Source organism: Bufo gargarizans, chromosome 2 (genome assembly GCF_014858855.1).
Source record: "Bufo gargarizans isolate SCDJY-AF-19 chromosome 2, ASM1485885v1, whole genome shotgun sequence".
Classification (NCBI taxonomy): Eukaryota; Metazoa; Chordata; class Amphibia; order Anura; family Bufonidae; genus Bufo; species Bufo gargarizans.
Genome location: NC_058081.1, coordinates 195,090,890 through 195,107,077, shown reverse-complemented (window position 1 = coordinate 195,107,077; position 16,188 = coordinate 195,090,890). Strand labels below are relative to the sequence as shown.

The window sequence follows — 16,188 nt, the reverse complement described above, 5'->3', positions numbered from 1 at the left end:
GGGGTCTCAGCAGGACTCTCACGTTTACCGCGACCCTGGAATCCAGACGTTTTGGATTTTGTACGATTCTGGGGTTGCAGTCTCTGTAAACGTGTGAGCCCCACTGGACTAATGAATAGATTTTCTGTGGAGGAAATATGTTACTATGTAGGTTCTCAGAAATAGGATGGAACTTCATTTTCTGAAAAAGTCTAGTTTCCACTATTGATTAATGAATTCATCATGGGCCTATAATCAATCTCATAAATACCTCATCGAATTGTGAGATGCCTGACAAGCAAAAGAGTAAATTATTTATCATGACTTCTAGTACTGCTGTATAATTGCAGCATTATATATGTAAATCGTGAAAGCTCGTCTCATGCGTCTTAAGATGCTTTCATTCTCCTGGCATATTTTTTCCATCTTTCCTTTCCTCTCCCCCCCCCCCCCCCCTTCTCCTGTTTCCTTGATTCCCCCTCCTCCTTCTGCGTCTCCCTCCTCTCCGTTGGTTCCTCGCACAATTCCTTTCACATTATCGATTGATTATTTTATCGGGCCTCCCTGACTTCGTCCTCAGGGTGCGAGAGAGAGAAGGGGTTTTGCCTATGATAGCGATCTGCAGGATTTTCTCACAGTGTCACCACACATATCACATATGAGAGCTGTTTGTGTCACCTAAGGCTATGAATTTTTTTTTTTTATAGAATACTCGGATTTTCTTTTTGTCATAAAATTTCTTTATTCTGTGAACACCACGCCATGCGTCTTTTTTATGTGGAATAAAGATAGTATATGAATCTTTTCCCAGTAAATGTCTAAATTTTGTGCTTTTCTAGATTGGATTTCTGAAAAGCAGATATTTAAATGACAGGAAGATGTAAGGGCTTGACTTTTATGGGGCATTTTACAGCTTTAACGTCTACATTTTTAAAACGCAGTCCACATAGGATGTGTGACAGTCCTAGAACCTTCACTAGGTCATAGCACAGCTCATGCATGTATGTCTTGCTGCTGGACCAAGCATTAATTCCTCACATTTTCCATGCACTATTTTTACCATGTAGGTGAAAATTTGCAAAGCCAAGTGAGAAGCCAACACATATATCCTTATCGTCTAGCACTCTTTGACAAATTACTGTCATTTAACCGCTCATTTGCCTCTCATATTGCGACCAACCAGCTCATAGGAGTGAGGGACATAGGGGGCTGTTTGTTATTCATGTAGCTTGTCTTACAGTTCCAAGCATTTAATTATGTTTTTTCCTGTAGCATTTAATTATAATTCTCCTTTCTTTTGTCTGAGGCTCCAAGTAGGCCATCTCCCAGTGAAAAATCCCAGCAGCTGTAAACATTGCTCTAATAAGGTTTATACTTTCTAATTCTCAAATTGGTTAATAAGGAAAACAAATAGAAAGTTCAAAGAAAATACATTTTTAATAACTTTGATTTCCAGGAAAAAATAAAACTAAGTCCCCCCCCTCCTCCTTATATCCAGAAGGCCATTATATACATATATATATTTTATATCGTTGTATTTTTCTCCTTCTAGATTTTGTCTTTTGAACATAGCACTTCTTATTCCATTCTACCAACTTAATTGAAAGATATTTTCACTCTTCATATTATTCTTATCCCTTGCTTTCGACTATCGTTATTATTATGGGTTTTATCAAACCCTCGCTTTTAATACCTACAAATAATTCCCCCCCCCCTTTGAGTACAAATTGTACATGTATATACTTTTTTGTTATTATTTATGTTTCTTGTAGACTTGATAAAGGGGTCATGCGCACCCCGAAACGCGTTGTCTCTCAATAAACCGGTACTTGTCAAATACGGTTGTGATTTGCGCCTCACGTCCACCAGCTCGCCAGACCACAAAGGTTGTGACGGGTACTGTCAGTATTTCTAGTAATTAACGAAGTGGCGACTTGGCCCTTGCCCTTGGTTCCTTTGGACGCGGCAGCTCCAACCTGATACCTAGTTAATCCAGCGGACCGTCATCACGGTTGCACCCAATCGGTGCAACCTAAACAGGTGATCAGCACATATTCACCTTAAATTGAAGAACGCTGTTTCATCTTTACCTATTTACCCTATGAGCGCCTTTCTCATCCTCTGCCCACATATTTCCTCCTTATATCGTCAGCTCAAAAAGTATATGGATCGGATATGTTCATGTGCCTTATAGAGGCTTTTTTTCCCTAAAATCCTCTATAAGGCACATGACCATATCCGTTTTGTGGTCCCCAATCGTGAATCTGCAAAATACGGATGCTGTCACGGGACCCACTGTAAAAAAGCCTATTCTTGTCCACAAATGGACAAGAATAGGAAAGGTTCTATAATTTGCGGCCTGGTCGAACGGATTCAGGAAACGTGCAAATGACGTGTGCTGTCCATTTTTTTTAGGACCCATAGAAATTAATGGGTTTGTGTGTGATCTGCAAAAAATGCGGATCAAAAATACAGCTGTTTGCATGAGGCCTAAAGGTAGGGTCAGACACCGCTTTTTCTGGTAGTATTGATGCAGTTTTCTGAGCCAAAGCCAGGAGTGTATCCATAAGTAAGGAGCAGTATAAGATATTCCTTTATATTTCTTTTTAATTCACTGCTGGTTTGGGCTCAAAAGACTGCAAAAAAAATTGCCACAAGCTGTTTTTTTTCCTTTAAAAAAATCCCATGCGTGAAATCACCCTAAAGGCCCAGCATATTAGTTTAGCCAAACCTACCAATGACCCTGTGTGATTGAAGCCTGTAGTACCACCAAAGACATTTAAGGCCTGTGGTACCTCCACAGTATTAAATCAATCGAATAATATCCTGTTCCATCTCTCATTACAAACCTCCCATTTCTGTATACTCTCTGATTTGGTCAATGTAATGTGTTCTTTGTCTTTTTCTCTGCCTTCTGCATCTTTTCCATTTCTAATCCTCCCATCTCTTGCCGTCCTTTAGTGACAGCCGTTAGAATACAGGAAATCTACCTAATCCTATAATAGTATTAGCAGCCTGAGGGGGCAGAGAGGACCATGTAGTCGAGGTTAACCCCAGATACACTAGGAATTAACAGGACACAGCACAGAACCTCAAGGATGTACTGGCTTCCAAAATCAATGGTGGCTCCCTTGTGTTTTAAGTAACATGGCAGTAGATGCTTTATTGTTATGGTATAGTATTACTGTGAATTATCCGGATATTGTTCTGTGTGTTCTACTGTGTCATGCCGCCCAGAAGTACTGAGGATTACGAAGTACAATTTAATCACTGCTTCTCCTTCATTTCGAATAAAGATTCTGTCTGAATTCATCACACCTTGCCCTGCACTCCAGAATTCTAGCTTTATAAAGGTCCAAAATAGGGCTTTGTGACTTTTTGTGGTCACTTGCACAAAAATCCAGTTCTGAAATATGGGCACAGTTAGATATGTTAATGAGTTTCATAGAAACATAGAAGATTAACAGCAAAAAAGACCACCTGGTCCATCTAGTCTGCCATAATATTATTTCTCATTTATCTTAGGATAGACATTTGTGATCCCAGGCAGGTCTAAATTCACTTACTGTAGATTACCCAACCACATCTGCTGGTAGTTTGTTCCAAGCTTCAACCACCCTTAGGTAAAATAAAATTTCCTGACATTGCTCCTGATCTTACCCACAGCTAATTTCAGATTGTGTCCCCCTGTTCTTCTGTTTAGCGTCTTATTAAGAACACTTCCCTCCTGAACCTTATTTAAACCTTTAACGTATTTAAAGGTTTTGATAATGTCCCCTCATTACTCTTCTTTTCTGAAGGATACACAGATTAAAGGGGTTATCCAAGAGTGAATATCCCCCCCTACCATGCCCAGACCCGCCATCTTTACAATACTTACCTGGACCCCAACGCTGGTTTCCTCCTGTATTGCTCCACACCATCTTCACATCTCCCCTGCCTGCAAAAATCAACATCCTTCCACCTGCCCCCTTGTGTCGTGTGGATAACCCCTCTTGGATAATTCACTCTTGGATAACCCCATTATGTTTTTTAAGTCTTTTAAGACCCTCCACCATTTTTGTTTGCCTATCTTAGCACCTGTTCCATTTTATCTTGTCTTTTTTGTCGGTGGGGTCTCCAAAACTGGACGCAGTATTCCAGCTGTGGTCTCACTAGCGCTGTATACAGTAGGATCACAATCTCGTTCTTACCAGTGGTTATACTTCTAGCTATACAGCCAAGCATCCTACTTGCTTTCCCTATTGTCTGTCTACTCAATCCAGTAAGAGGTAGCGTAGGAAAACTGGAGTGGCTTTTCTAGACAAAAGTGTTAGGTTTAAAGATACACCAGATTTTACGAACAGAGAGTGAGACATTTAATACATTTGGTGGAAAGTATGCCAACGCAGACTACTGCAAAACTTCAATATCACCCTCATGATACATAGCCATACCCACATGATAGATTCCACCCTATGTTTTTCCAGTGTATTCCTTCCTATATGGCCACTGACCATGTCCACACTAAATATTTCCCTCATCTTATGTGTTGCCCACTGAAAGCATCTGCAGTGAACACACGCTTGGACACTCTCTCACATTTCTTGCAGCCGTGTCACAGATACATATAGATACATTGCTGTAAAATCATCTTAATGTGTTTGTGCAATCCACTTAAATCACACAACTAAAATTTCCCATTCCAAATCCAGCTGTTCTCCAAAGATCTGGCAAGGGGGCGCAGTATGTGCCATGATACCCTGTAGTGATATTAGTCTCTCTTTGATGTTTACTCGTCGAAGCCATTAATTATTAATGAGCCACTGCTGTAATTACCTGCCCCGGTAGCGACACTACTTTTCCTGAGTAAATGCTACCCTCTAGAAGAATGAGGCTGCACAGCTATAACTCAGGATCTAGTGCGCGGCAGCACCGTCATCTTACCACCCACCTCTGGGCAGCACAGTTGTTTCTTATTATGTAGCAGAGGGGACCAGACTCTGCTTATACTGAACCATGAGCTCCACTGTGAAGCTTATTTTCAACAGTTATATCTCTTCATGAATTCCTCGATAGAATAAGGACTTTCCTTCTGTATCAATGGACAGCGGGCTTCCTCATCTTACCTGCTGGACACTATTGTTACCTTTCCTTCTGTACTACTGGACAGCATAGCTACCTTTCCTTCTGTACTACCGGACAGCATAGCTACCTCTCCTTCTGTACTACCGGACAGCATAGCTACCTCTCCTTCTGTACTACCGGACAGCATAGCTACCTCTCCTTCTGTACTACCGGACAGCATAGCTACCTCTCCTTCTGTACTACCGGACAGCATAGCTACCTCTCCTTCTGTACTACCAGACTCCATAGTTACCTCCCCTTCTGTACTACCGGACTCCATAGCTACCTCTCCTTCTGTACTACCGGACTCCATAGTTACCTCTCCTTCTGTACTACTGAACAGCATAGTTACCTCATCTCTTTTTGCACTAATGGACATCATAGTTCCATCTCCTTTTGTACTACTGGACAGCATGATTTCATTTCATTTTTTGCAGTCAGGATATAGCAGTGAGCTCTAAAGAGTCCTGCCATGCTCTATTTTTACTCATCCAAACTGTCCTATCAGTGCCCAGTTCCTGCAGAGGGCTGCAAGTGCCACAGACCAGTTAACATGTCTCTCCAGGGTCACATGAACGGAAAGCTGGTTTTATTGTTGAGTTGCAGTTATCAGACCTGGGCAGGGGTGCACATGCTGCAGGAGGCCATTGGAAGACCAATGAATGGAAGAGTCTCCCACTTCTCCACTCCCGACCCCTTTCGAGCAACTGAGTGGATGTAGACAGATAGTACGGTGTCAGAAAAGTGACATTACATTACGATACACCATGGACCCGTGCTACTAGTGCACCTGCTGGGCTCACCTGTGCCTCAGATCCACCCACACTACAAGTCCTGCACTGTTTTGTACCCTCTGGATATGGGGCTGGTGATAATTGGCATGTGTTATTATTTCACACATTAAATGCTTTTCATTTTAATTGTACTGTATTACATTGTAATTGTACTTACTTTGGAGGTGGACAATGAGGACATGTGTATGCCCTGCATGGTTCTACAGATTTTACAAACTCCATAATGCCAGACTTCCTTACCAGAATCTCTGGGGAAACTCCCAGAAAGAAAAAAAAATCTCCAATAAGGTCCAGCAACACTCCTGAGATTCACCCCTCTCAGTTTTTGCACCAATGCAGAAAATATCCTGGTGGTACCACCTATGCTGCCAGCTCTGCCTATGCTGCTTCAGATTCTATAGTGAAGGGCACTTATATTATTCGGGGTGGGGGGCTACCTTCTGGGCATTTACATGTTTATTAGCGATACAAGGAGGTATTTAGCTATGAATGAGAAAGTTGCAGCATAGAGGCACATATTTCAAATCAACAGCAACTGTCTGTATATATTACATTGGTATCTCACGCAGTTATCTTTCACTGTACACTGTGACTCTGCATTGCAATACTTCCATGTGATGGCACGGTATAATTACAGTGCTTTTCACTGTAGTCATTCATCACTGCCATTATTTCTCAGTTTACATACAGCTCTAAGCAGATGCTTTTTTGCAATGCAGCCCAGTAGAGTTGGCCCCCTCGATAAAGTCTGACCACAGTGGATTCCTCTCATTTTGTATGGCCCAACAGCACATTTATTTTTATTGTAACTCATTGGGCAGCATAATTATCACTTGCTGTAGTTGTAGGAGCTGAATTGCCTCTCATTGTACAGTGCTGGTCAATACAGTAATCTCTTATTGTGCAGCAATGGAGAGCGTAATTATTTCTTTTTACAGTGCTGGCAGCGGTGGTTTGTCTAACTGCATAGGCCTGGCAAGCAGAGCTACAGTGGTGGGTAGCACAGTTATCTGTCATTGTCCATTTCTGGCCTGCACAGGAGCGCCTCACAGTACAGTATTGTGCAGCATCAGTATATCTCATGGTGCAGCCTTGTCACTATGCAGATCTGGGAGAAAAACTGCTTTATGTCTTACTGAACATTGCAGGTCTTCTCCGTAGTCTCTCAAACATGCAGGTTTCTGAATAAGATTACGGTGCAGTGTTGGAAGGTAGCATTGCCGTGGCAGTGGCATTAGCTTTTGCTATGTATTGATAGACATTCTATAATACAGTCTTGTTAGGACAATTTAACTGGTGCAAAAACACTGGGAATGTGTACCAGGTTTATTAGTATGTACCAATATGAAAGAGGACCTGTCAACATGAAAATGCAGTGTAAGCTGCAAGCAGCAACTTATAGAGCAGGAGGAGCTGAGCAGACTGATTTAGTATAACTTATTCATCTAAATCTCTGCTCTTTTTATGCTTAGGAGTCCAGTGGGTCCTATCAGTGATTTGCAGTCTTAGCGTATGACTGTGTGTTCAGAGATAGCTGTCAGTCACTGATAGGACAACCCACTGGACTCCTAAGCATAGAAAGAGCTGAGATTTAAGTGAACAAGTGACAGGTTTTGCTGAATCATTTCCCACAAAGCTATACATCAGTCTGCTCAGCTCCTTCTGCGTTATACCATGTCGTCCACAAATAGGACAGCAAGTGCATCATGACAGATTTCCCTTTAAGGGGATGTACCGCTAATAACACTTATCCCCTTTCACCAGATCAAGAGTTAAGTGTCTGATCGCTGGAGTGTACTGACCACTAGGACCCCCAGCAATCACGAGAAGGGTGGACCGAAAGTGCCGCTGAACAGTCCCATGAGAATAAGGCAGTGGTGCGCCTGCGTGTCCACCGCTCCATTCACATCTATAGGAGTACAGTGCTTGCAGCAGTGCCATAGAACTGATTGAAGCAGAGGACGCACATGCACACCACTGCTCCATTCACATGGGGCTGTTTGGCAGCACTTGTGGAACCCCATTCATGTGATCGCTGGGGGTCCCAGCAGTCGAACCACCAGTAATCAAACACCCCCGTCCTCTGGAAAGAGCATAAAGATTATTAGTGGCACAACCCCTTTAAAGGGAATCTGTCACTCTGATTTTGGACTACCCAGAGTTGTGTTACCACTCCTGCACCCTGCTACTATCTCAAATGGTCTTAACATAGATGTCATCTATGTATTCTGTTCCAGGTTCATCACAATGTGCATCTATAATATTGTTTGCAACTGTTATGTTCGTGTAATATGCCTGGTTCACCAGCAGGTGGCAGAAAATATGGCAGAGCTAACTTGGATATAATGGAATTTTCCATTCTATTCGAACTCCCCTCTGGAGAGAAGTGGGCCAGCCCTACTTCCTGCAGGAAGGGTGGGGACCAGTTAGTTCCAGTGTAGTTTACCCCCATCAAGGGGAAGGGTGTGCAGGGGCATGTCTCTGCTGGACATGCCCATGCCACCCAGAGCACCTTAAGCCCATAAGTTCTGCTGGCCATGGAGGCCAAAGCTTAAAGCCTCAGGAGCCAGAAGGAAAGTTCCTTGGTATAACCTAGAATCAAACTACAAAGTAAAGTGAAGTATACAGAAGAAGCTGAGTTATATAGCTAGCCTGTCAGAACAGCAGAGTCAGAGAGAAACAGATAAAGCAGAGTAGAGTTTGCCTGCCAGTCTTAATGCTAAAGCCTGCTGGAACCAAGACAAAGCCTGTAAACCATTTTGGAGAAACGTTTTTTCAAGTAAAGCTGCCATTGAAATTAATCTCAGGGTCTGGACTCAAGTTCTTCTTTTATTCCTCAATTATTCCCCCTATTTATTGCTTCGGAGCCAAAGCCTGGGGCCCAGCCGTATCCAGGCAGGAGCATTGTGACACACATAAAGAGACATTTTAGGCCGCAACATACCACTCGTCATTTCCTATACCTGGGACGCGTTATATAGAGGGCCCTATGGGAAGGCTCCCCTTGCACATGCACAGCAGTCCTGACAATGTATTTTAGTGCAGCTTTGAGTGCTAACAGCGGGGGAACCGGGGCAGTAGGAAAATAAAAACTTGTGATCTGGGCTCGAATCTACAGTACAATTCAAGTATCAGAAAATAGTAGATAATAGTCCAAAATCGGGGTGACCTATTCCCTTTAAGCTTCAAATGCTGATGTTCAGGTAATGGTGAGCACTTCACAACCCACATCCAAAAACATAGTGATAGGTAAATTGTGTCAGATGGGGGAAATTAGATGGTGAGCCCCATAGGGAACAGGGACTGAGCAGCTCTACAGAATATGTTGGTGCTACATAAGTGATGAGAAATAAATGATATGTTTGACAGCATGACAGGAAAAGGAAATGTAACATACTGTACACTGATATATGATGCTGTATATCTCCATTTATCAGGGAGAATCTGTGCGTCATAGCACTCACTGTACAGTATAGATGGAGCGACAACATTTACGTATATTATAATGTCCGTGTACAGACCTGTTATTAAATCTCTCCATTACTGTGGAGCCTGTAGATCCTGACTACATAATGCACCAGATACAGAAAATAAGAGGTCATGACATCCTGAATGCTTGTGGATTAATAGATTATTAATCGTGATTATTTTTTGCAGGTGTATACATTATTATATGTAACAGTCATGTACAGTGAAGGACAACAGTGAACCAATTAGAGAAAAATATGCATTCATCATGAAGGGAAGCACTTAGTAAAGCATGTCATTACTGGAAATCAATTGAAACCTTCTCATAAAATTGGCCACTTTCAGTTTATTGAGGTTCAGCAGATATATTCAGGATATGTATCATGGTGCAGTGGACTTTATAGGTTTTCTTCACACCGTTTTAGGCTTTATGTCTGATCCGTACATTTGTGCGCTAGAAATAGTATATACACAAGTATGGCATCTAAGCCTAAAAACTCAAATATCTGTGTGAATTTTTGGGGTCTGTAAATGTTTAAAAAGCATGTACTGTATGCCTGAACAGTATAGCCCGATGTGAAGAGAGCTTTTTAAATAGTGTAAAGTAGAACTTGCATAGTTGCCCAGAGCAACTAATCAGAGTCCATCTTACACTTTCCAAAGGTGCTCTGAAAAATGAAAGGTGGAATCTGATTGGTTGCTATGGACAACTAAGCCAGCTTCCCTTTACACCAGTTTTGATAAATCTCTGCCAAAATACATGTCTCAGAGCCAAGGGATGACCCTTTGCTCTGAAAGCTGCCTGAATTCTTCATGGCATGGACGTTGCAAGATGATGGAACATTCCTTAGAGATTCTGGTCCATGGTGACATGATAAAATCACACACTTCCTGTGATAACTCTTATAAGGGTGCCCTAATGGGTTGAGATCCAACAGCTATGCAGGCCATTACAGTAAACGGAACTATTTGGAGTTGAGTGCTTTGTGGCATGCCTCAGAAAATAGGCATTAAAAGATGTGTAAACTGTAGTAATCATCCATGATTTCTAGGTAGGATGTAACACGTAAAGTTATTCAGTTGGTACTAAGGGGGTCATTTACTAATCTAAATTTGGCGTATTTCAGGCGTAGATGGCAGCGCAACGGTCCGTTTGCGCCACTGTCTGTGACTTCTCTCAGATCACTCTAGATGTGCAATTGTGGGCAGGGAAGGTCCGTCTCATTTACCATCTTCTACTCCTGTTTTAGGCGTAGAAAATGGTCTAAATGTAAGACAGCAAGGAAGCTTGCTTACATTTAGAACTGGCGCTGGATGCGCCGAAGTTATGGAGAGGCCGACGCCAGCCAGCTATGGACTTTAATGATAATCTTTATGATATACACTTAGGGTCATATTTATTAAGACCGGCGGTTTAGACGCCTGTATCAATAAATGTTACCCTAAGTGTATATCATAAAGACTTCCTACACCAGGAATCAGTAACCTTCGTCACTTCAGCTGCCGTAAAACTACAACTCCCAGCATGCACATTTTCTTGGCTGTTCCTGTAACTCCCACAAAAGTGAAAGGAGGATTCTGGGAGTTGTAGTTTCAGAACATCTGGAGTGTCAGCTGTTGCTGATCCCAGTCCTACACCATTATACCATCAGCCTGAACCCTTGACACAAGCTAAAATGCATCCATGTATTCACTGTGTTCACATCAGATCCTAAATCTACCGCTTATGGTGCAGCAGAAATCAAGCAGTGCTTTTCCGTGCTTCAGCTGCCTAGCTGTGGGAGCCTGTGCCCACCACATCTCCATCTCCTGTTCTTAACTGATGGAAGTGGTATACAAAATGGTTTCCTAGCACTCACTGTAGCCCATACCTCTGGTGTCACCTATGTGAGAGTAATTACCATATGTTGCTTAAGATATATCTCTGGTATATTAAAGAGGACCTTTCACTCGTATACAAACTAAAAACTAACTATACCTGTGGGCAGAGCGGCACCCAGGGGTCCCCCTGCACTTACTAGTATGCCTGGGCGCCGCTCCGTTAGCCCGGTATAGGCTCCGGTGTCTCAGATCCGTCTGTTGTATTGGACTGATTTTTTGTAGGAGGCGTGTCCCTTGCTGCAGTGCTGGCCAATCGCAGCACACAGCTCATAGACTGGCTATGAGCTGTGCGCTGCGATTGGCCAGTGCTGCAGCAAGGGACACGCCTCCTACAAAAAAATCAGTCCAATACAACAGACGGAGCTGAGACACCGGAGCCTATACCGGGCGAACGGAGCGGCGCCCAGGCATACTAGTAAGTGGAGGGGGACCCCTGGGCGCCGCTCTGCCCACAGGTATAGTTAGTTTTTAGTTTGTATACGAGTGAAAGGTCCTCTTTAAGTGTATGTATATTTTTATAATATGTTAGCCTCAGTAATTCTAGAAGAGCGTAACCGTTATCATATATTCCACTGTAACACAACATCTGAGAATAGATGGAGACAGCAGTCTGTAAGGAGAAGGAGGAGTATGGCATCCAAATAGGACACAGGAAAAAGGGAGTTTTAGGGAGATTTTGTGTTATTGTGCAAAACTGTTTTTCTGGTAATTATCAAGTGTGTCTTGTGATCTTGTGCTCTTGAAATTCCAAGAACTGTGGACATGGGCCAGATGTGAGATGTGTCCAAGCCAACTGTGGGAATATGACCTTTGAATTTTTAGTCTTGTCAGTTTGATCTATTACCCAGTTATGTAAGGTTCTTTATTACCAATATGTACCAAGTGAGATTATATAACTTGCATTATCCAATCATAATGCTGTAACCATCTTAATTATCTTGTAAACTCCAATAATGAGATGTGTATAAAATAAAGACCTTAGGGGCGGTCTAATCAGATCTCCTCAGACATATCTTTCTGAATCTGTCTGTGATTTCTCGGCCGATATAATTGATCAATCTCTGCCTAAAGAGAACCACTCTGACAATTTGGAGGGGGCACCAGGATACCTAGCCCGTTCATGTGTCTGGACTGAATAAAAAAGGAGCACCCATGGTCCAGGAACGCAAGTCCTAGGGTAAGTGTGAGCCGTTGACTCACAATCTTTCCAGAACTGTGGGGGCCTTCATATTCAGTCCAGCGTAAGGGGTTCGGGTATCATCAGGTAGATTTTGAGTAATTGCTGCATGTACTATGATTGGCTCTGCTACTAACATGCTTCAAACTTAGAAGGCGTGGGTATGGAGATATGAGTTTTGTCTTGTCATCTTGTCTCCTGTGAAGAGAAATCTGACCATAAATGCACATGTCGGGACATTTTGGCAGATCTAGTTTAGAAACATCCAGGGCACCTAGTTCACCATGGGACATGGCTTGAGCAAACTGGGCTGTGGTTCACTGTGCAACATATTCACCAAAATTGTGCCATTTTACCATAAAATTCTGTCAGAAAAGAAACCAAATAATAGATGGAATATGTCTAGCCAGACACCAAATGTATCATCCCACATGAGCAGCCATGATAAATTCAGTGTAGCTTTAGACTGGTTCAATTTACACTGTCGACAGAATTAGTAAATCTGCCCCAAGCTGGTTCCATGGATCAGTAGATATTTGCATTATATAGGGGATCTGTCACCTCCCGGCCCTACTAGATACAGTACTACTTCTGCATAGTACTGTTCCTGCTGACCTCGGGACACTAATTTGTATGTCTATACTCACCACCATTCCCCTTCTTCTTCGCCCGCAAACCGGCCGTGAAATGCATTAAGAGAATGAGTGCTCTTATCTGTATTCCAGGCCCACAGTGGGAAAATGGGGGCAAATGCGGGCATACTAACTAGTGATTTGAGGTCAGCGGCAGCAGTACTATTCATGTAGTACCATAGTTAATAGCACTTGAGGGACTTGATATATTCCTGACATACTGAACAGTGCAAGCTATAGCCCACTTACCTACAGTTCTGTAACATGCACACGGATCAGCCATAATATTAAAACCACTAACAGGTGAAGTGAATAACATTTCTTGTCTTTTTCAAGGGGTGGGATGTACTGTATTAGATAAACAGTCAGCTTCTTAAGTTGATGGTTTGAAAGGAGTACAAATGAGCAGACGTGAGGATCTGAGTAACTTCGATAAGGTCCAAATAGTGATAGCTAGACAACTGGGTCAGAGAATCTCCAAAATAGCAAGTCCAAGTCCAACTAGTCCAAGGGTAGACAAATGAAGGCAAGGTCATGGGCACCCAAGGCTCATCGATGTGAATAGGAAGCAAAGGCTAACCCATCTGATCTGATCCCAGAAAAGGCCTATTGCTGAAGATGTTAATGCTGGCTATGGTGGAAAGGTGCCAGAACACACAGTACTTTGCAGCTTGCTGTATATGGGGCTGTGTAGCTGCAGACTGGTCACAGTGCCTGTACTGACGCCTGTCAAACGTCAAAAATGCATGTAAGCGTCAGAACTGTGCCCTAGAGAAATGGAAGAAGGCGGACTCGTCTGATGAATCACAATTTCATGTTTATCATGTAAACGGCTGGATGACTGTGTGTCCCTTACCTGGGGAAGAGATTGTACCAAGGTGCAGTATGGGAAAAAAAGCGAGCCAGCGAAGACAGTGTAATGTTCTGGGCAGTGTTCTGCTGGGAACTTTGACACTGACCTTAATGTTTTTGTAGACCAAGTACACCCCTAATGCCAGTGGCCTGTAATGGTTTGGGGACATTGACTTGGCTGGTAAAATCCAGTTGAACATCTGTGTGATTTCCAATCCATGGAGGCCCACTGCACAACTTACATTTAAATACTGTGAGCTCTGCAGCCTTCTCGCAGCTCACCAAGCACAGTGCCATACATTGTACAGTGTCTGTGCTTGGTATTGCACTCAGCCCCAATCACTTCAATCAGGCTGAGCTGCGCCCCTAGGCTATGTGACTGATGAACGCGTCGTCACGGCCTAAGGAAAGCGCCGCTGCCTTCTCAAACAGCTGGGGGTCCTGGGTGTCAGACCCCCACCAAGGTCATCAGTAATTATGCCTCAGAAAAAGGCATACTGCAAATGTCTTGGTTCCAGGTACCACCGGACACCATCAGCAATCTTGTGGGGTTCATACCTGGACAGGTCAGAGCTGTTTTGGTGGCATGAGGGGTGCCTACACAGTGTTGGGCAACCGTTAATGTTATGGCTGATCAGTATGTATAGGAATTATAAGCAGATCATAATATAAGATGGACTTTTATAAACTACAGATCTTAGTGGCACATTTATTAAGACTGGTGTTTTAGACGCCGTTTCCTAATAAAGCCCTAGACTGGTTGTGGATCCGCCAAAGTTATGAAGAGATGCAGGCCTCTCCATAACTTTGGCGCCTCCAGCGCCAGTTCTAGATGTTAGACCGCTTCCAGACTGTCTTACATTTAGATCATTTTCTAGAAAATGGCGAATGAGACAGGCCTGCTCGGTCATCTCCTTCCCCGCCCATGCCACGCCCACAATTTTAGACCTTGCATGAGAGGGGCGAAGTCACAGATCGCAGCGCAACTAACCACTGCCCCTGAAATACGCGTAATTTAGGCGTATTTCAGCATAGTAAATGACCCCCTTAGGTTTTAAATGTATCGCCTGATGATGAACAGTTGATCATAGAACCTATTTTACGAATAAGACTGATCACATCTCGCTTTGTCCGGTACAGGAAATCATCTGCCACTATACGGTGCGTTTATTTCTCACGCTATCAGGCCGGGCAGTGGCGTTATCTGGTAGTATATTATGTTGGATAGCATGGCTGTTTCTGTATAGCTCATAAAGTAGTGCAGATATTTCCCAGCATAAATGATTCTCCTATCCTTCAGTGCAGCGCTCGGCCAGTCCACTTATCTGGTAGCAGCCAGATGTACAGTATGTCAGCATACAGAGGTGAGAAGAGTAATTATCTCTTTATATGTAGTTCTGGGCACCATAGTTATCTCACAGAGTCCAGCAGTGGGCAGGGAAGCCAGCTATCCGTGCTGAGCTGTGGACATTAGAATTCTATCAGCACGCCAGGCTTGCGTTGTCTGTATAGTGCACACTGCTGCGTAGTACTTGTATATAGGAATAAGGAGCAGAGTCATTGCTCACAGCTGTTCCTTCTCTCCAGCTCATTGTCATAGTTCCTCCTCTGCTCTCCTCTCCCCACTTTCCTCTCCTCCCTGCTTCCCTCCGCTTCTGTATCTGTATGTCCCTCCTCTTTGCTTGCTTCTTCTCCCTTGCCCTGTGTGTTTTCCCTGCGATCCTATCCTTTTCTGTCTAATATGTGCCACATTTTGGCCACCTCTGCTATATAGCTGACGTGGGTCTACACCATGACATGCACGGTGTGTGCTGCAGCTTCCCATCAGCCATCAACCTCTGGATTTTTCTTTTTCCTGAGTGGCAGTGGATGCTTGTCCTTGTGCGTCGCTGTCTCTGTGTAAGCGTCCTTGTGTGTATGTGAACCTCGGTGGCTTCTTCATTATATGTGTGTGGTGTCATTGTCTGTATGATTAGAAGTGAGCCTGTGCTTAATTGTGTGAGCGCTTCTGTCACTGCAGATCAGTCTGTGATTCTGCATGTTATGCTCTGAATGCAAGGAAGAGGTCCTTCAGTGTTGTTCTTTCCCTGGCGATGGAAAAGAGAGAAGGCGTCTCGCAGCTGCGAAAAATGAAGGCCAGGTACAGATATCATCTGTCTATATATTTGATATGGATGTCTCCGTCTATGTAACATACCAGACTATCACGGGCTGTCTGCAAAAATACATGTATATTCCAAAATGAACGGGTATCTTTGCACACATCCACATTCTGCTCTTCATAGTCTTCAGTACATAT

General features: G+C 43.3%; 1 protein-coding gene across 3 annotated transcripts in view; it reads left to right on the top strand.

The window, feature by feature from the left end:
• Positions 1-16,188, top strand: part of LINGO1 (leucine rich repeat and Ig domain containing 1) — a 72,152-nt gene that overhangs the window by 42,474 nt on the left and 13,490 nt on the right. Inside the window, exon 1 of one of the 3 annotated variants that reach the window (XM_044279853.1) lies at positions 12,237-12,405. The exons of 1 other annotated variant lie outside the window; for it this stretch is intronic. Coding sequence is in view for 1 of the 2 variants with exons in the window: in XM_044279852.1 (XP_044135787.1) it covers positions 15,928-16,029 (102 nt within the window). In the remaining variant the exon portion in view is untranslated. Of the gene's footprint in view, positions 1-12,236; positions 12,406-15,474; positions 16,030-16,188 lie in introns of those variants that run through there. One more of the 3 variants, XM_044279852.1, reaches the window with a different exon arrangement.